The sequence below is a fragment of the Parasteatoda tepidariorum genome, chromosome 3, assembly GCF_982258835.1.
Source record: "Parasteatoda tepidariorum strain Cologne lab strain chromosome 3, Ptep-v5.0, whole genome shotgun sequence".
In the NCBI taxonomy this organism is placed as follows: domain Eukaryota; kingdom Metazoa; phylum Arthropoda; class Arachnida; order Araneae; family Theridiidae; genus Parasteatoda; species Parasteatoda tepidariorum.
Genome location: NC_141757.1, coordinates 49,079,931 through 49,101,815, shown reverse-complemented (window position 1 = coordinate 49,101,815; position 21,885 = coordinate 49,079,931). Strand labels below are relative to the sequence as shown.

The following is a 21,885-nucleotide window of genomic DNA, read 5'->3' as shown; positions in this document are numbered from 1 at the left end:
TTCCTTTCCTTCAAGGCATCCCTGGAGCTATCTTTCAGCAGGATAATGCACGCCCACATGTTGCGCGGACTGTTAGAGACTTCTGTTCAGCACAACGCATGCAACTTCTTCCTTGGCCTGCTTATTCGCCGGATATGTCGCCTATTGAGCACGTGTGGGATATGGTTGGTCGGCGTCTCACTCGTGATCCGCGTCCTGCAGTTTCCAAAGACGAACTTTGGTTGCGCATACAAGCGATATGGAATTCTCTTCCTCAAGCAGATATTCAACATCTGTTTGACTCCATGCCACGTCGTATAGCAGCACTTATTGCAGCGCGTGGTGGCTGCACCAAATACTGATTTCGGACGCTTAATTTATTTCTTTTGTTTTGAAAATTTCATCATTTATTTGTATCAGTACAAGTCGTTTCTGCATTAAATTTCATTTGATTCTGATGATTCTTTCATGGTGTTGCATTTTCTACAAACAGCAGTTTACTTCAGATCTATCAATTTGACTAAAAAGAAGGAATAGGTAACTAAAAGAGACGAAATGATTTTAACTATATTTGAACGTTCGAATGTAACTAATAGCAAATAACAATTTAAGAATTTTTAAGTTTTATCTAGCACATTGGATAGTTATCATAGCCTTCATTATCTATAGTTCGTATCCATGGGCAGTAGTTATGGAATTTACCATTCTCTTGAAACTCGCTACTTTTTTGATCTTTAAATGGTTTCTTTTTTTTTTATTTTGCACGTAATTTGTAATAATAAATAACAATAAAAACATTAGTTAATTTTAAAATGCATAAATATTTGCTTAAAAACTTTATCTAAATATATTTCATAGAAAAATATTACTTTTTTTAAAGTGTTTTCTTTAAAATGACCAATTTTTTCGCAAATGTTGATTTTCAGTTTTTTACATTTTTAAAAGGATATAAGAAGATTTACAGAAATCTCTTACCTCTGATTTTTCAAGAGTTAACAGAAAAGTTATATCTGATTTGGTAACCAGAACTTACATTCTAAAAAAACGGACTAATTGTGTTTTAAACTAAAACTAAACTTCTGCTGGAATATTTGGTTACAACCAATAAAAATTATAAGACAAAAAAAAAAAAAAACATTGCGGAAATATCATACATATATTGTTTTTCTACCTCTTGAAATCTTAAACCCATAAGTAAATAAAAAATTTTCCCTTAGAACCTTGATAAGGTTAAAAATAATCAATACTAAAAATATATTGCATTTTATTCAATAGAATTGTTGCCCAGCGGAAGTTTTGAATTAGACTTGTTTTAAACCTAGATTTTCAAAAAATTTCAGATTCATATAATGTATCAAATTTATTTTACTTGTTTGTATTTTTTAATATCGCAATTTCCCCAACCATTCAAATGTGTTATTAAAATTTATTTACGAAAATAATTTTTAATAGACACAAACAATATATATTAATAAATATTAAATCGTTTAATTCTTTCCAGAATCAAAACAAAATGAGATATTAGTAAAAGTATTTGTCATTGACTTTTCCCTTTTATATTGATATTTAATTTTATATTATAAACTAAAATCATCAAACTATGCAAAATAATATTTTTAAGAAAATACAGAACAATTTCCTTACTTTCCCTAGATTTTCGAAAATTTTGTTTGTTTCTATTTGCCCATTTTATACTCAATTTTTAATTGTTTAATTATCATCGAAATATGAAACCTAAAGAAATTTGATCGAAGCTTTTAATTAGAAAAATTAGATTAAAAAGGACTTAATGCAATATGTTTTGAAAAGTTTCATTGAGTGAACCTCATTAATCAATAAAGCAAACTTTTTTGCCCAAAAAATTATAATGTAAGCGATTTTTATGTCCCAAGGGACAATATTCACATATTTCTTTAACATGATAAAAATATATCCCATATTTCAAATTAAAAGATATCATTACAGAATTTAATTACTTTCGTCACTCCGCAATTTCAACATTCATTTTAATGCAGAATAATTTTTTGTAGCAAAACAAAATCATCAATTAAATCAAAGTAATATTTGGTAACTTGATATTCATCATTTCTTCCGAGATCCCGAAACAATTTTTCCTCTTTTTCTTTCACAGTAAAGCGTATCCTTTTTTTCCTCCTTTAACTCATTAACGTTGTTTTACTTTACCCACACAATTTGTACTCCTTTCTTTATCGTAACCTTATTATTTCCCGTTATCGATTTTTTTTCCACCGATGTTCGGCAATGTTAGTTTGTTTATCCGAAAGAGGAAAATTATCTCCTGTTTCTTGGATCTCCTTGATTTGATAAATGATTACACTGGCCCGCCATTTCTAAAACGGGGTCAACTGATGATTACAGTTTCACTCTGTCCTGAAATGATCCTTGGCGGAGGGAGATATTTTCCAACTTATTGCATTACGTATTTATTTTACTTTTTCTTTAATTTAAGATCGTACTGCGGTGGTCTATAAATAGAAATCTCTCAATTTTTCATTCACTCTTTTTACGACTTGTCTCGAAGAGCAGTTAAAAGAATATCATGAGATGAAAAGGAAACTAGAAAAGTAATTTGCGAAAGTTTATTAAATCGTTCACTCGATGATTAATTCCAAATTTCCTTCGAAATAGATTTGTTTTACTTAATTAAGAAAATTTCAAAATATTAATTCTCCTATGGATTAATTATGTATTTTTTTTTTGCTTTTATTTAACAAATTGTACCTTTTAAAACACATGACTTATGTAATTTAACAATTAAGCAAGGTTATGATGAAGAAACTCCGTTTTTATTGTAACAAATCATTTCCTACTATCGATCTTATTTTCTCTATATTGTCAGTAAGATTGAATAAATATGAATCATAATTTTAGTACCTTGGACTATGATAAAAACGAAAGTTTTCTACAACGATAAAAAGGAATTAAATGAACTTTCCAATAAAGTTTAGCCAAAATATTAAGAGAATCAAGTTTACATAGTACCATGCTATGTAAACGTGGCAACATACTTAAGGTAACAATATACTTAAGGAGGGGGGGGGGACCCCACTTTGAATATAACAAAAATTCGAAAAAAAATTTATTGCATTTTTCGAATCTTTGTACTCTTTCTAATGTCTGTCTAAAACGATTTCTCGGTACCTAACTGCGTTTGGAAGTTATACTGGAAAGTAGAGAGTCGTCGCTAAGCAGGTAGAAAGGCCAGTTCGGCCGGATTAGGAGGGGCGACATTCTTTTTGTGTCTCCTCCATTCTGTTGACTGTATATAGAAACTTATTGTAGGCATTTCATTTATCGACCATTTTTATATGAAATTAAACGTTTTCCCCTACCATAAGTCAAAACTTTAAACGCATTTTTCTCAAAACGCTGTATTTTGACCTGGCCTAAAGTTTTTCTCGTGATCTATACAATGAAATAAGCTGTTCTTTATTTTAAATTACGTAAAAATATATTCTTTAGAAAGTATCATAGGATTTTTTTGATATTTTTATATTTCGATTTTATATTAGTATTTTAATGAATATTTTTTAATGAAAAACTTAACTTTTTTTTTTAAGTTGCCGCCATTTTGGTAATTTTGTGAATATCAAAAAACCGCTATGTCACTTTTTAGATAATGTCTTTATGTTTGAGAAAATCTAAACAAATTCGTTTTCCTGTGTTTCAGGACTTCTAAATCCATGTGGCCAGTGAGGTGCTACTTTTTGATGACCAGCCACACATGGATTTGCCACCTACTTATTTTTTATTACTTTGCAAAAGAAAATTTTTTAAAATAGACTTAAATTGTAGCTAAATAATATTAAAAAAAAACAAGAAGTCTCTGCATTGTCTCCATTACTTAAAAAAAAAAATCAAGAAAAACGTTAATATATTACCATTTCAGGATGGGATCCCCCCTTAAAAGATAATACGGTGCAATACACATTAAACTTTATAAGAAAAAGTTTTTTTTTTCAGTGAAATATCTTTTATTTTTGTATTCCTTTAGTTGGTTAAATGTTTACACTGACTCGCAGTTCAACTAATATTTACTCTGTCTTGATTCCCATTTATTATATTTTATTCAAATTTAAAATAATACTGTGGCGTTCTATAAATAAAAATCTCCCAATTTTTCCTTCAATCTCTAGTAGAACATCTCGAAAAACAATTAACTGAGTGTCATGTGATGAAAAAGACCATAAAACAGTATTTTGTGAAAGTTTATAAAATTATTCGGGAGAATTTATTAATAATGAAACAATATAAATAATATTTTTCTTACAAGTCTATAATCCTACTTTTTTAGGCATATTTGACTAATCGTGCTGGATTGATGTATAACCGATGTAATCACAATCATAAGAATCATAACGAAGTTAACAATAAAATCGCTTCATTGTCATAAACTTATCATTCACTGATATTGATTTATCATATCAGTAACTGGTTATGTTATACAACAAAGTAAAAGAAAAGGTTATAAGTTAAACCCAAAAGATTACACCATTATGCGTGATTTTCATAAGTCTGCGTCTTTTATTTCTAGATTGATTTTTTTAAAACCACATGTAATAAAAAAAAGTGTTTTATTGAAAAAGGAATTTTTCAGAAAATCGTTCTCTTTCATTTCCGCTTGTGTTTGACTAAATATTGCTGTTACTTAAACATATACTTTTCGTATTCTTTTTTCATGTATTTACACTGCAGATAATTTTTTTAGGTTTAAACCCGTATTTTTAAGTGATTATGAATTATAAATTTAAAAAAAAACATTTAGAAGATGAGCAATTATTGCTGCTAAAGTTTGTTTTAAATGTTAGAATTCCTCTTTAATCGGAAGCTTAAGATCAGTTGAGCAATAAAAGATTTTGGAAAACTATCGAATATAAAATTTATAATGCAATTTTTTTTTATTTTGAATGATAAATTCTAAAGTTGCTGTCTAAGTCTGTATTTTACATTAATTTTTTAATGTAAAAAATCATGTATCGATTAGCATTCTATTGTGGAATTGTTTGTAATACACCACCGAATAAAAAAGTCCTCTCATAATATCGTAAGATTTTTTGAGGGTCGACGTATCCGATAGTTTGATTTATACATTTGCGAAATAAAAACATAAAAATTAAATAAAATGATTTAATATTAGGCAGAGCTATGAGTATCACACTTATTTTCTCAGCTCATATGATTAATATTAGGTTTCATTTTAAATTATACCCATTCAAAACTTTTTAAACTACTAAACATAACCTAAAGAGCTATAGGTGTTTCAGAGCAATTCACTCAAGATTTATTAACCTCTTCAACATATCACAGTTATTCATATCGGAGATTCATCATTTGCTCACTTAGATGGAACACTGGAGGTACTTAACTCTTATTCAATTCAATATGATATACTTTTTTTAATGTCAAAATTTTCTCATAATCATTTGATTATCCTGCTTTCAAATTGTCTTCAGCAACTAATTCATTTCCTACTCCAAAGAAAAACAATGAAACATTTCTGCTCTAAACAGGTTTTTTTTTGTAAATCAATTCATATCCCGGTTTAATTCTAAAACACGTTATGATTAAAATTTGAATAATTTTCATAGTATATTGAAAATTTCATAAATAGTATGACAATGAAGAGTGTTTTGCAATGATCACCCTAAATATATATTATTTTTTTGAATCCTTTTTGAAAATGACTAATATAAATATCAAAGTTCGCAAATAAAATGCTTTTGAAACCTTTTATAAATCACTGGCGAAGAAGGCATGTGATTATATTTATACCTTTTTGATGACCTGATAACTCTAGAAGGCTTGTCCAACAATCAAATCTGGAAATTTGCCCTTGCGTCATAACCTTTGTAGATATTTATAAAATGTTCAAGTAAGAGGAGTGCAAAAATTTAATACAATAATGAAATTATCTCTACAAACTTAACTTAATTGTCTCTAACTGAAAATATTGTATAGCTTCAATTGTATAGCAATATTGTATGTCTTCAAACTTGTCCGCTTATGGTAAAGAATTCTATAAAGTGATTATAAATTACAAAAAAATCAAATAAAAATCGAAGCAACTCTCAAATCATCTCTGTTTTTTTTCTGCTAATATTTAAGTCCTGTCCTGCTCACTATTAATTCATTAGATAACAGTAGTGTTTTTTTTTCGTATGTCGACGTTATGGTATTAATTGTCGATTCATAAAGTGTGGACCTATTTTAATTTAGATTTATCGTAGATATGAAATAAATATAATAAGAGCGGGAAAGATTCGGGGAGTATTAGGGGGAATGAGAGGAATGCATTGTATACATTAAAATTACTTACGCAATAATTATAGGCAATATAATAGGGAAAATATTCTATGCAATATACAATTATGTATTCAATAGTTTTTATGATTAGAATATTATAAGCCAATTTAATGGTGAATGCTGCCAATTTAACACGTTGAATGCCATGGGGGTCATAGGTGACTAGCACTGAGTTTGTCCGCAGCACCGTGGGGGTCATCGGTGACCGGCACTAAGTTTGTTCATAGCTCCACAGGGGGTCACCGGTGACCGGCGAAGACAAGATTATTTTAAACACATAATTCCAGTAAATTTTTAATGCTTTTAATTTTTTTAACATATTATTATCGTTACTAAAATGGATTGAAGAAATTAATGCAATGCATGCTGAGAAAATCATTTTGGTCAGACGGGCAAAACCATATAAAATTAGCGTGGCATTCAACGTGTTAACTAAAAATGATATACGAATGTTTAATGGATTTCATATCCAACTTACGTATAAGAAATGTAAGGGAGTGAGATTTTTAATTTAGTATTTAAAGTGCTAAATTACAAAAAAAAATAGAATAAAAAGTTTAAATTTTTTTTTGCAAAAATTTTATATTTATTGCTGATGTTTCTGAAACATCATTACTACGTTAAAAATTAATTAATAAATATAATGTTATAGATATATTTCACATTATCGTTTCGATGAAAGATATCTCAGTATTTTTTTCAACTATCCCTATAAAGAAACAGTTCAGTTATTCTTGAATCATTCGAATTTCATGTCACGAATCTATCAGTAACTGCTCCTCTCACTTAATGGCCCTCCAAAAATATAATAAAAAGGCAGGTCCTCATGTTCATCAATACTATCCCCATAGCCTTTCACTGGATCAGCAGGAGGTCTCCCATCCCCCCCTGATTGGGGACTCCCCCCTGTTCCACTAGTTGAGACCCAGAATGACCTAATCATCGCCTGGGTTACATCAAGGTTTCCCGCCGTGTCGGGAAAAATATCCTATTGAGATGAATTTGTTAGAAAAGAGAAATTATAGTGACTAATGTATCTTTTGTTATTAGAAATTCCCTGAAGGATTATATCATTTGATTAGCATGCAGATGCAAATACATGGAATACGTAAAGAAGAAAAAGAAGAGAACATATTTTGTACATGATAGCAGGACTTTTAAATAACAGAATAATTTAATAATTGAGAATTTCTTTTAAGTTAAATACAAAAGTATTATAATACTCAGGATTTAAATAAAATGTAAAACACATTTGGTGATTAACTTTTCGAATCTGAAAATTTGCCCTTGCGTCATAACCTTTATAGATATTTATAAAATTTATTAAGGAAGAGTGCAAAAATTCTATACAATAATGAAATTATCTCTACAAACTTAAAACTTAACTTAATTGTCTTGAACTGAAAATATTGTATAGCTTCAATTGTATAGCAATATTGTATATCTTTAAACTTGTCCGTTTATGGTAAAGAATTTTACAAAGTGATTGCAAATTACAATTGCATTAAAAATGATTTTATAAAAATCGAAACAACACTGAAAATAAACTTAATCAACAACTTAATCAGCACTTGGCAGCATAACTGTCGAACTGGTTTTTTATTACACAGGTAAAAGCAATCGATTTCCAATGCTAGGTGGAAACTTTAAAAATCGGTATTTTTACATTTTAACATAAATTAATGTTTATGACTTTGGAAAACTTTGATCACATGTTTGATTTACTTAGTAAAAGAAAAGCCATGTGTTAGTTATATGAATATAATCGTTAAAGAAACAAGATATTGAAAATTCAATTTCTTAGAAGTTACTCAATCCATTTCATATAAATTTGAAATTTTGTCATATAAAATTTATTTTTTTGAAATGAAGCAAAATTGTGTAAAATTTGCAGTTAAAATTACTTAAAATTATAAATAATTGTTTAAAGTTGTTTTTGTGTGAACACCATTATAAGCAAATTTTATAATTTAACATTAAGGAGACTAATTTTTGTACAAAACTATCAAGACCATATCTCATATTTTGCTGTATTGACTTGAATTTAAAATGTCGAAAATTCCACTCAGTCACAAAAACGTATGTTTATTGGGAAAAAAATACGTTTTTGAGTCTCATTTTATTATTTAGAACATAATCTGCTCTAACTTATAAGCATATTTGATATGACCCCCTCGAACCATTAGGATTGCGTCCTAGTTACTGAAAATCTCATTATTTGATCCAAACTTATTTTGAGTGTTTTTTTGCGCACTGTTACATAATTAATAGAAATGAATAATGAAGGAATCATATACGTAGATAATAAATGTTTTATATAGTATTTCGGCCTTTTCTTTGCTTTTGATCAATGCTTTTTTTTAGTTCAGTGTTATGTAAAGATTAAAAAATTTCATAGCCATAATAAGGAGATCTATTAAGACTGCATCTCAACAAATATGAGAAATGCATGAACATACATCAATCAGTAGGCACTTTATACATGGCTTTAAAATACTCCGATTAATATTAATCTGATTAATAAATTAATCTGAAACTAAATTTTCTTTGAACACTTAATTAAAGCCGTTGCATTCAAAATTGCAAATTGATTTTGAAAGGTTTAAATTAATTTAAAAAAACAAACTTGTAATTCGTTTTACATGATAAGTGCATCCATTATAATGAAAGAAATCGTTCTAAAAGCGTAGTTAATTTTAGGCTATAAATAAATAAGTGAAAAATTAAAAATAAAAAAAAATATGGAAAATGCTTAAATTAAAAATTTTTTTCGATACCAATGAATTATATATCATTCATTTTTTTTAAAAAAAAATGTTAAAATAATTTTAATTTTCTGATGGTAAATACCATTATTCATTAACATTTAATCAGGTCTATGCATTTTAAGAACTTAGAGATCCCTAAAAGATCCGATGTTTTAATGTTTGTTATTTAAGTTTGTCGAATACATTCTTGGAAAAATATTTTACTAATTTTGGAACATTTTAAGGTATTCTTAAAAAATCTTCACCTTTGACATATAAAATTCCCCATGTTTTTTCAGAAAGAATAAACAATCTCTTCATAGAGTTTACACATGAGAATTCCATATATTATCAAAGTAAGGGAGCTTTCTATATTGATTTTAAAATTATTCTTCAGAGTAAATTTAATAAGAATATTTTTATTGAATTCCGAACTGAAATTTTTATCCAAGTACATATTTATCGTTATCATTACTTTGTACAAATATATGCTTTTGCGTTTAAAACTAGTACGGAGAATAACGCGAATGTCTATTTTCCCATTTTACATAACCTTTGTGCATTCTTTTTTTAATATTTTTATTTTTAAAAAAAGAAATTGCCTATGATGTTTTATAACATGGACATTAAATGGTATAAATAGAATGTTATATAATAGTTAAATTTCAGAATTTTCTGCCCCAAATATATATAAAATTAAAAGAAAACATCTATGCCAAGATACACGAATTCTTTTAACTACATACTTTCAGCGCAATGTGTTTGAAACTTTTTTTATTAAAATTTCTTTAATTTTTTTGATAGAGGGGGATAAAAAAAATTATTTGAACTAAAAAGCTGCATTTAAAATTTTAAATACATATAAGTAATATTTACATGCCAAAAGAAAATAACTTCGGAAAATGCTATTTAAATATAATGAATTAAAGTAAAAATTACATCTTTTAATTATGTTGAAACAGCAAGAGAGAGCGTATTTTTAAATACAGTGACACACCAAGTAAATAACTTCAAACTAAGTTATTCTAGTACGTTATATCAATATGATTAAAAATTGCATTTCTTAAATTATTTTGAACATGAATAAGTAAAACTAACAAGCCAAGAAAGATATTCAAATATGCAAAATCAATGTAATTCAAAATTTCATTTTTCTAATTATTTTCAGATACGAATATTTCAATCATACAAACCACGAAAATAGTTTCATAAAAGGACATTTAAATCTTATTATCAATTATAATTAAAAAATTATTTATTAAATTATTTTTAAACATGAATAAGTCAAAAGTACAAACAAAGAAAATAGTGCAAAGAAAGATATTCAAATACGTTATATCAATATAATTAAAACTACGTATTTTTAACTATTTTCAAAAATGAATAAGTCTAAATTACAAACCAAGCAAATAGCTTCAATTGAAGATATACAAATATGTTAAATCAAAGTAATTAAAATAACATCTTTTTAATTATTTTCAAGCATGAATAAGTGAAACGGGAGTACAAATTGAAATGATGTATGATTATTTTCACATATAAATAATTAAAACGTAAAAGCCAAAAAAATAACTTCAAACGAAGTAATTTTAAGGTCGGAACAACGAACCAGAAGTTTGCACAATCTATGAATGTTATCAAAAACTATATCCATAGAAGGAATTATAGTCTCTAAGGAATGAAAGTAGAATATGAAGAAAAAAAATTCTCCTTAATAAATTCATTACTCGCTAATGCTGGAAAGTAAGACCCCCTTCATGCTCCAAATCCCCGATGAGAGGGGCTGAGTACAGATTACTGTATCTCCCCTTTCCCTGAAAATCTGCTTTCCTGCCTCCTCCCCTCACACATCTCCCTAGGAGCTGCATCCCATATAATAGCAGTCTACCATTAACAGCAAACAAACGTAGAGGATAAATTGCCTCGCGTGATATATTCGGACATTTTTTTATTAATACTTGCAATTTTTTTTTCGTCTTGCCTTTGGACGAAGTAGTTGATGAATTTGAACAGTTTTTGAAAAGCTTGCTTCTAAATTGATGATAGACGAGGAAAAATCATTAATTACTTCTTCTCAGGAGGCCAGGTGGTAAAATCACTTTGAGGAACCAAATGGAATAGAAACAAGGTAAAAAAAAAATACGTCATATTGATTCTTAATGAACATTTTGAACAGCATGGGATTTGAATAAAAGAAAGTGAATACTCGTTAAACTGTTGCGAAGATGGAAAAGGAATTGATAAGGGTTTTCAAGTTACAAAATCCATTACTTTTCGATTACCTTAGCTTAGAAAAGAAAAAAATATAACGGAAAATGATATTTTTTATAATATTCGTTTAAATTAGAGTCAGTTCTTAAAAAAATTCTTACAGCTGGTAATTTTTAAAAATTTAAATTTATAATTTTGTTAATTTTTAATTACTTTTAGTCATTTTTCTTAAGAAAATACTTACAGTTGATTGTGGTAATTTCTTAGATAAAATCAGAAACTATATCCTGAAATGTGATAAGCTAACTAAAATGCAGAACGCTGTTGAAACAAACAGAAAATCAACATGAATGATTATTACAAAAAAATAACTTACTTTTTGCATTAAAATAGATTTTTATAGCACTATATTTCTTTATAGGTAGTTCTTATTTTTATAAAAAAAGTAAAAGTAATAATAATTTCGTTAAATATTTAATTGATTCTTTTAAATTTGTTCAAACATCATTGGACTTACGACATAAGTTAGAGATGTTGTGAGTTTCACATATTTTTGAAAATAAAACTTTGACGATGGATGTTTAAGAAAAATCTGAAAAAAAATATAATAACTTAAGAAAGAAGTAAATTTTAAACTTTTATTTTATACCGAAATAAACAGCAAAATATCTTTATCAATGCATCTGAGATTCCATATATCTTTAATTTTTAATGTGTTATGGAAATATAAGTTTGTACAAATATAAAGTTATAATCAAAATACATAATATATAAATTTTAAAAAAATAAAAATTTATGCGTTAAAGAATGTTTTATAACACTATATATTTTTGTAATTCTTATTTCTATAAGAAAAAGGAACCAATATTTCCTTTTCCTTACATTTGTTAATTGGTACCTTGAAATTCATTAAATTAAAAACATTATTGGCCTAAAATTATAAGTTATATATCTCGTGAGCATCACATATTTTTAGAATTTCGTGTTTAAGATGTGTTTTTAATAAGCGTATAAAAACTTAAGTAGAAAGTAAATTTCAAAATTTTGTTTTATGATAGAATAAATTGCAATATACATGCCATTATCAAATCCTTTATGATTTCTTGTAATATAAGCTTTCTTAACTGTTAAAAAAATAAGTTTGTAAAAATAAAGTAACAACACACAAAATATAAAAAATATAAATTGTTTGTTCATACAAAATAGTAAGAGCTATATTATTATACAGGATATTATTATAATGTAATTGAAAGGGAAAAACTATTAAAAATATAGCAAATAAAAATGCATACATTTTTATATAACTTTATATCGTATAAATTTATTCAACCCTCTATTATTTCGGGTAGTCTTATTTTGCTCTCTTTATTCGTACGAGACCTTAATTACTTTACCAGAAAAGATTAATTATAAAAAGTGAAATAAGAGTTGCTTATTATTGTTGCGTAACAAATGATCTAAAGACTGCATTTTTGTGAGAAAGAAAGATTCTGTTTCACTATAGATGATTAGAATATTCTAGAAAAGATTCACCGCAAAACTAATTTTGCTAAACTGACTGATCGTTAATTATTCATTCCTATCCAAACAAGTGGCCTGTACCAGGAACTTGTAACAATAAATAAACTAACTTTATTAATTTGTGAAACAATTTTATCTCAGAAATTTTCTTTAAATCTATATTTATTAATTAGTTTGCGAGATTCCTGTCATTTCTTAATTTTCACTGCATTTGATAAATTATTTTTCTCATTTTGCAAAAAGACTTCGTATTTAAATGTACAATATATGTTATTATACCATATTGTCATTGAAAGATTGTCAAATTACTGTGTAACATTCCAGTACTTTAGATGCATCAACCATAAAATTAATTTTACCATAGTATCCATTTTTACCTTAAAATATCATACCGTAATTTTTATAGTAATATTTATCATATGAAAGTGAGTCAGTTTTTTACGGTAATTATTACTGTATAAAGTACGATACAGCAGATTTTTTTTCCTCAACATGTTCCGGTAAAATTAGATTTTGCGGTAAAAAGTATCGACATTTGAGTGTTGGCACTTTTTATCCTAACTTGATGGAGAATTTTTTACAGCGCAAGCGTTAAAAATATGTTTTCAGAATTTAAGGTTTATTGTATTGATCTCCACAGCTAAACATAAAAGAAAATGTCCGGTTTACATGATAAAAAATCTATATAATAGTCAGACTTTATTGTGTTCACACATACATCAATAGAAAATATAATCTTTATGAAGCAAATATACTTTTAATTTCTCAAAAAACCTAATATTGCCTCGATATGTTCAAAAAAATGTTTCTAGAACATAATTTTATGATCAATATATTTAAAGATTCGTTTGAAATATTTTCATTTTGAACTACAAACAGTTATCAAAGTTAAACGCTAGCAAAAGTCTAACTCATAAATAATCATATCCTTTATGATAAATACAAAACTTTATGATAATGTAAGCTTTATGATAAATAACATAATATTCTTTATAACAGAGAGATTTAGCAATATGTTAAAAATCCCATTGACCCATTTACATAAAGTGCTTCTGTCAATTTCGCCAAGTGAGAATAAAAGTTTTATTTTCAATATTTTTTCTATTCTAACTGTGTTAAGAAGAGCAAATGCACCGAAACGTGAGCTCAGATCAAAGGACAAGGGTTTTAATTTCACCGCTGATTTGTGATAATGGTTGAGATTGTGGTGTTTCAGGTAACAAATTCTAAATAAAATTATATCTTAAACTTGTTAAAACTCTCTGTCAGTTTCGTAAATGATGTCTTATACCACTTCACTATTTTAAAACAAAGAAAAAATTGTTTGCAGTGCAAAAAAATTAAGCAGGTCAAACTTTCAGTTTCGACGGCAGTACCATTTGTGGATTAAATGGTAAAAACGTTAAATCTTAAGCATTTTGGACTGTTTTGTAAGTTTTGTCGACTATTCTTTCTTATAAGTTAAAATTTTTATATATTTCAAATGCAAAGAAATAAAATATATAGCATTAAAGTGCAACAATTATGCGAAAAAAGGAAATCGTTTCGAATGCAACATTCATACCTTATGAAACTGGAAAACCTGAATGTGACTTCTGAGACACAGCAGCAAAAGTTTATTTCACTTTCGAAATCAATCAGCAAGTTCAATCAAAAATTTATTTTATTTCTCAATGAATCAGTTAAAAAAAAACGAAAACAGTACATTCAAAATAAGAATGCAAAACTTTTAAAAATCTTATACAACGATAGATATTTTTAATTATATTAGAACTGATCCTGTCTATTTAAGAATATTAAATATATTTCTGAAATATGAATGCTGCATTTAGCAAGGTGATGAAAACTTGTAATTTATTCGGAATTATTATACTGCTTTAAAATGAAAATAAGTTAATTGCACATTGCGAATTTTCTGCACATGTTTGAAGATAAATAAATTCCAAATATTCTCTCAGCACAACATTATAATTCAAAAAATACATGAGACAAATATATTTCAAGTAATTAAGCAGTTTTACTATAAAAAATTATTCCATAAATAAATCATAAAAAAATTATCCATAAAATAAAATTAATGTTTATTCATTTACAAAATTGTTTTAATTTTTTTACCTAATTAATTGGGCATATTTCTCATAGATTTTTTGAAAAAACATTTATACAAAAATGAAAAAAAATTAAATCCTAACACAAATTAAATCCTAACACAATAACTATTAGAAAAAAAGCTTAAACGACCACAGTAAACCAACAAAGAAATACAAGCTTTAAAGCAAATTCTTTTTCTCTTTTAATAAAAAAAATCCGAAAGTATGATGAATGTGGGTAAACTTAATTAATTATGCATGGATAAGAAAATTCTTTAAAATACTTCAAAGTACAAACACTTTTTCCTAAATTTCTAATAATGTTTTAATCGCATTATCCTAATAGATGTTTTTTCCTTTAAAAAAATATAATCTCGATTATGAGTATTTTCTTACAAAATATTGAATTCGCATTAAACACATTAACTTTGAAAGCTTTTGGGTATAGAATGCTTATTTTTCTTAATTAATTTAAAAAGGTCGCATCTCATAATAATTTAATTGGTTTTAATTTAGTTTACAATTTCCAACCATTGGTTAATTTAATTATATATCCAATAATTATTTTTTATTCAATGAACTTTGGAAGTTAATATCGAAATCAAATATTTGCAGAACCTTGCATTTTTAAACGAAATTTAATTGATTTTTCTGAGACTTATATTGGAAAAATGCGTGCCGTTCAATGTTAAGAAAATAATGTTTATATGTTTCATATTAAATGCTTTTTATTATTTTTTGAAAAAATAAATAAGTTAGTAAATGTTTTAATTGATATTGAATAACTCCCTGTAATTATAACATATTATTCTTGAAAACATTTTTATAAAAAAAAAACTTTTATTCAAAATCTGATATACAATTACCATGTTGTACAGTGCGCAAAAACCGGACCACCCTGAATAATTTTTGATCTAATCGTATCTTCTAGTTCCAGGAATAAATCTTGGCTCTAATGGGTGATCCCAAATATACTAATTTATTAGTTCAGACCATATTTTAATATAAAAATGAATTTCCTCTGCATATACATGCTATTTTTTTGACATATTCAGATTTCTGACCCCCTAAACATAGGGATAGCCTCAATCAGGGATATATGGTTTCCGATAGTTTTGTCAAGAGAACTATCCAAAGTTTGGACACCTTAATGTTAATTTTATTTTTTGCTTATTTCATAAAATTTGAAATCTTTTTAACCCCTTCCTTTTCGCTTCCATGAAAATGATAGGGTGAGTTTTTGCTCGTTATTTCTCGCTCCCGTGATATTGACGGGCTGGAGTGTTCAGTAGTAATGCGCCAATCAGAATGAAACTAATTCATTTCTTTTGCCCGGAAAACATTTTATTTATCATTTTGCCCACCATATAGCAGTACCAGGATATTTTTAAAGTAGCTGTAAACAGTTAGTTTATTTTAAACTAGATACTAGCATAAATCAAATACGTGTATTTAGCAAAATAGACACTTTCATGACCGTTTTCTTGAAAGTTATCCGATTGTTAAGGGGTTAAGCGAATGTAAAATTTTCTGCACACAGCTATAAAATTTGTTTACACAAAGACCAGCATTAAATTACCAAAAATTACTTTTAGTAGATATTTATTATTTTAATTAATAATAGTCACAAAAAATTATGAAATATAAGGTATATAATTTTTTTACATCATTTTAAGAAATACAATTAAATTAAAAAATATAAAGTTTGAGCAAACTCGATCAAATTACTCTTAAGAAATCACATTTTTAAAAAAGTGTTCAATTTAAAATTCGATTTCAAAATGTTTATTCAGAGAAAAGACGTTTTTTTTGTCTGATTTCGTAACTTAAAATAGCGTCTGCATTAATTGAATAACATATTTAAGAAATGAACGTGTTGTGATACGAAACGGGAAGATCCGAGCATGACAAAAAAAGTTATTTTCTTAACGCACTGCATATATTTACGAATGCAAACGAATAAAACGAATACAAATGGTGTTTTTATAAATATATATATATATATATATATATATATATATATATATATATATATATATATATATATATATATATATATATATATATATATATATAATAGTATCATAGTGAGGAACAACTATAAACTATAAAATCATTTCTTTTATCTGTTTCTTTAAATTCCATGACATTTAAAGGTTAGAAGCAGATCTAGTTAGACTAGTATACTGTTACCTGTACTAGTTAATCCCCATATAAATATTTGAAAAGCTTTGATTTTTATCTAATTATAATGTAAAACGCCACTTTATAAGAATTAGTTTAATGCCCTGAACTATTCAAATAGTAATTTATCTTCAGATATTATTATTATTGTGTTTATAATAAATAAAAAAAGCACGGCATGCAAAATAAAATATTATAACAGTATATTTTTTTCAAAAATATTCTTAATAAATTAATTATTATTATAGGTTTTATAATAAGTGAAAAAGCATGTGTGCAAAATAAACTATTATAACTGCACATTTTAGTTCAAAAATATTTTTAAATAAAAAATCATGTTTTCATTAAATGAGGAATAAATTAATTATAAGACATTGTAATAAAAATACAATTAATGGACCAGCGCACTCTTTATTTATTTAAAATATAGTTTAAAATAAATTTTAACAAGGAATAAAAAGACACTTAAACAAACTAAACTACATTGATATTTCCACAAAAGTTATCTTAGTAAAGCTTTATTTACCTAAGCACATCGTTTCATGAAAAATAACATGATAGTTTTGTTACACTCATTATCTCGAGAATTCTATTTTACTTCAAATTAGTTGTTTAAGCTTGTAAGAAAATAACATTTTCTAAGTATTTCTAAGTAATGTGATTTTAGAATTCAGCAAACTATTTAGCTAACTATTCTATACTATATATTTTATTCAGCAAACTATTTAGCATTTATTATGAGTTTTTTTTTCTCTGGTGGCTTCTGAATCTTACAAAGACTGTGAAAATTATCATGAGAGAATGTACTATAAGTAGAGAATAGAGAAATTCGGTTAAAATTGCAGAAAACTAAAAATGGAATGTTTTTCTTTTACTTCAGAAAAAATAATATTCGCTGGAGACTTAGTCGTCTGACTGAAATAAAATATTTCTTGGGTCTTTGACATCAAGCTTCTCGCAGCCCTTAAATTGTTGGATTTATGACAAAAAGTGGCATCTGCACCAACTAAGACACGGTTAAGGAAAGATAAAATTAGTCAGATGTCCAATTTTTAAAATACTAATGAAATGCTAAGAAGAATTTGGATGATTGAAACTAAGCGAGACCTCAAGAGCTTAAAAATAATCTTTCGTATTGAAAAGAAATTGATCAAAACTATCAGAATATGTTAAATTTACCGTGTTTCAGTCTCTATGGGGATACCAAAATACTCTCTAATTATTACCGAAGCGATTTGTTAATGTTTTTAGCAAAATTAATAATAATATAGGATTTTATATGTGATAAAACTTGATAATTTTATATTGATATTTAAGACCGCGGCTTAAATTCCCTTTATTCTGTAAAATTTACTTTTCAGTTTTTCTTATTTTTTTATTAAATGAGAGGTGATAAGAACTGTGATTTTGGAAATCAGATTTTCAGCAAAGTTGCTACCATATGAACGGAAAAAGTTCCAAATAAATAATTTATATAAGTATAGTTTTTTTTTACCAAATATGTCATTACCATACAGTGCAGTAATTTGGTCGGATTTTTTTTTCTCTGTGAAGGATAGTGATAAGATCTTGCAATATTAAATTTAAAAGTTACCAGCAAACAACCAACTGTTAAGAAAGTGCTCACACTTAAAGTGTATTTCTGACTTATCTTTAATTCAGTATTCAACTAATTTTATTTTATTATTTTTGTTGATTGCAAACTGATGTGTTATTTTCACTGTTTATCAATTGTTTTACGTTGAACATTATGCCGAAGAGTTCTTATGAAAGTTATTATCACTACTCTAGAATGCATTTAGTCAGCATGATAATTTACAGCATTTACAAAAATTCTGAACTTCTGAAAGATTCTGAAAGATTTATAAAATTTGAGAAAAAAAATTTGATTTACATAAGACAATAAATATCTAGTTAAGAATCAATTGTATTGTATAAATATTAAGAAACTCAGTTAAATTATTGATAGAAAAATTGATTCTGCACTGTAAGAAATTTCATTCTAAAATTGAGGCAAAATACCAGGCAGCAAAATAAGGTCTGATTAACCGTAAAGTTTACGGTAAAGAACATGTTTTACCTTTACGGTTTTGAAAGTTTCTACAATTAGTATGGCTATAAAACTATGAATACAAACTATACGGTTTTTTAACCATTTACAGCCATAGTTTCAAAACTAGAAAAAATAGATTTTACTGGAAAAAGCAGTAAAGGCTTTTCGTTAGGTAATGGGTATTCGAGAATGCAGGACACTGGGAACTCTTCATGCGTTGAAAGAAACGTTTGAAATATTGTGGTGTTTATGTAGGGTCTCAAAGTTTAGTTCTATCGGTCATGAGACTGGTAGCTTATCACTACTGGCTATAACATGTACGCAGTTTCAAGGAACTAAGTGACTTTATTAGGTGAGCTAAGTTGGTGCGCTAAAATTCTGGTTATTTAACCGTATTAGGTGAAATGGTTTTTCTCACATTTGATGACTGCATAATTTATGGTTATTTGACTGCCATTTTGTAAATTCCAAAGCAATATTTAAACTTTTAAAAAAATTAAAAACAAATTATCATAACAAATTAGTTATTTTAAACCGTAATGACGACAACACAGAATATTTTAAAAATCCATTTTTTTTTAAGAAAGTTATTTTTGCTAAGTTCCGTTATTTTAAAAAAAAAAGTCTAAAAACTTATAAGAAAATTTTAAACTCAGACGATTTATTGAACTTGAGATCAGTGAAAATATTTTGCATTCAATTTACTTGGTTTTTGCTTTACTTTTTTTATTAATTTGTGTCCAAAAAGCTATTGTTCTGCTGTAAGATTGTTTGTAATAATTTGTTTAAATGGTAATGTTTCGGAGTGAATAGTTTCATGAAGCTCTATACTTTAGTTTTATTTTTAATCTTGTATTTATTGTAAGAATACGATTTTATAAATTATTGAAAAAATATGTTTTTCGAATCTCAAATAACTAAATAATTTTCAGAAATTTGTTAAAAAAGTTTCAATTAAAAATATATCAGAACCGAATAGTTTTATTTCATTAGTACAAAAAATTGGATGTAATACTCTCCAAAGAAAGTACGGAAAATGCATTAACTTAATGAAAGATATAGTTGCATTGCGTGTTTAAGTTATTTAATTGTTGATTCAAGCTCAAAAAAAAGATATGTATTTTTATCCAAATACATAATACCAATGTTCGATATTTAAATACACAAATTAATTTTATTTGAAGAAGAAAGTGGTCCTCTAATTTATGGGTTTACAAGGGTAAAGGTCGATATTTGTATTTTAAATGTAAGATAATTTTTGCAAATATCATTGATTATGCAAATTTATGTAATTAATTACGCCAAATTTTGTTTAATCTATATGTTTCGAAAAGAACACTTGTATGTTATAAAAATCATTTATTATTCATTTAAATGAGGTACTGATGTTGGGTAGGTTAATTCCACTGCTGGAAGAAAGTAACAATTTTAAGAGCAAATAGTTAGACTGCATTACTTTCTTGTTATTCAATCCAGATCACGTTATTTAATGCTTGAATATATTCATGTCATTGAACTTTAACTTACCAATAACCTTTAAAAAATATCACGTTTAAGAATCTAACTTATTAAATTGTTTTATATTTTTATTATTTTAATTCATATTTGTAAAGATAAACACATTTTAATAAGTATAAAACGTCAACGAACTCTTTCAATATTTGATTCAAGTTAATTCTGATAAATAAACCCTAGCATCAATTGTTAATGTCTTGAAAATAATGATTTTTAAAAAGCATGCCACTTTACTTAATTTTAATTGTATCAAAATATATATCTATATTAAAATGCGGAATTTCAGAAATAAATTTATTCAAAATTGATAATATAGTAATCAGGGAGATCTTCCAATTCTAAACTAAATATTTAAAACTTTTCAGTTTACCTTACCTGTTATTTCTGGAGCAACTCCCACAGCTGAATTAAGTATATAAATTCCAATCGCTACAAAGAGTACCGCTGCCGTTCCTCGATACCACATTTTAATATAGTAAACAAATATCTTCTAATTATCCTATCTCTTTTCAGATTTCCTTTCGAAAATCATTAGTTTCATCTAGGAGGTAAAAATTAAAGAATTCCTGATAATATAAGTGGCAACAGTTTTAAATCACATGATCACAGCACGAATCCTACGTGAGAATTTATTCTCGGGAACATTTAAACTCAAATATTATCCATTCAAGTTTATTATCCACTCTAGACGAGAGAAAGCCTTTTAATTTGAGCAAATATATGCTCTAACAACTTTTTCCGAGCTTAAACGACACTTCCGCAAATAAAAGTTTTTTTTGTTTTGACTCGCAGTGGCGCACAGAACGAATTCGGAGATAGTTGATGGTTACCCTCTATACTTTGCCGTATACGTCCACATATGACCCCGGACTCAGGATCGCTCTTTTCCCCGTGGCGCTGCAGCGAGCGCCTCTATTAGCACTGCTGTTCATGGTCGCCAATTCTGGCGCCGTATCGAAAACAAAATGCATAGCTTTATGCGCCAAAATATGCATTTAGAGGTTATCTTTGCTTTTACATTAAAGATCAGCTAGCTGAGTATCTTTATTTTTCTTTTATTATCTTATGCGTGGTATCAATTTTATCATATTTCTCTTTATATATATATTATAAAATCATTTTTGAAATGTAATATGAATCGTCTAACGCATTTAATATTTTATGATACAATATAAAATATTCATTTTTACTTGCATTTGAGATAAATAAAATTAAACTGAACTTTTACGTATTAAAATAAATGTAGACAATATTCGCAGAT

General features: G+C 26.8%; 1 protein-coding gene across 2 annotated transcripts in view; it reads right to left on the bottom strand.

Annotated features, from left to right (window-relative positions):
• The window catches only part of LOC107436142 (protein turtle homolog B), a 415,136-nt gene extending 393,589 nt beyond the window's left edge, over positions 1 to 21,547 (bottom strand). For both annotated transcript variants that reach the window (XM_071179194.2, XM_071179196.2), the window contains exon 1: positions 21,000 to 21,547. In XM_071179194.2, coding sequence (XP_071035295.2) covers positions 21,000 to 21,090 — 91 coding nt within the window. In that variant the 5' untranslated portion in view covers positions 21,091 to 21,547. The remainder of the gene's footprint in view (positions 1 to 20,999) is intronic.
• Between the last annotated feature and the right edge of the window lie 338 nt (positions 21,548 to 21,885).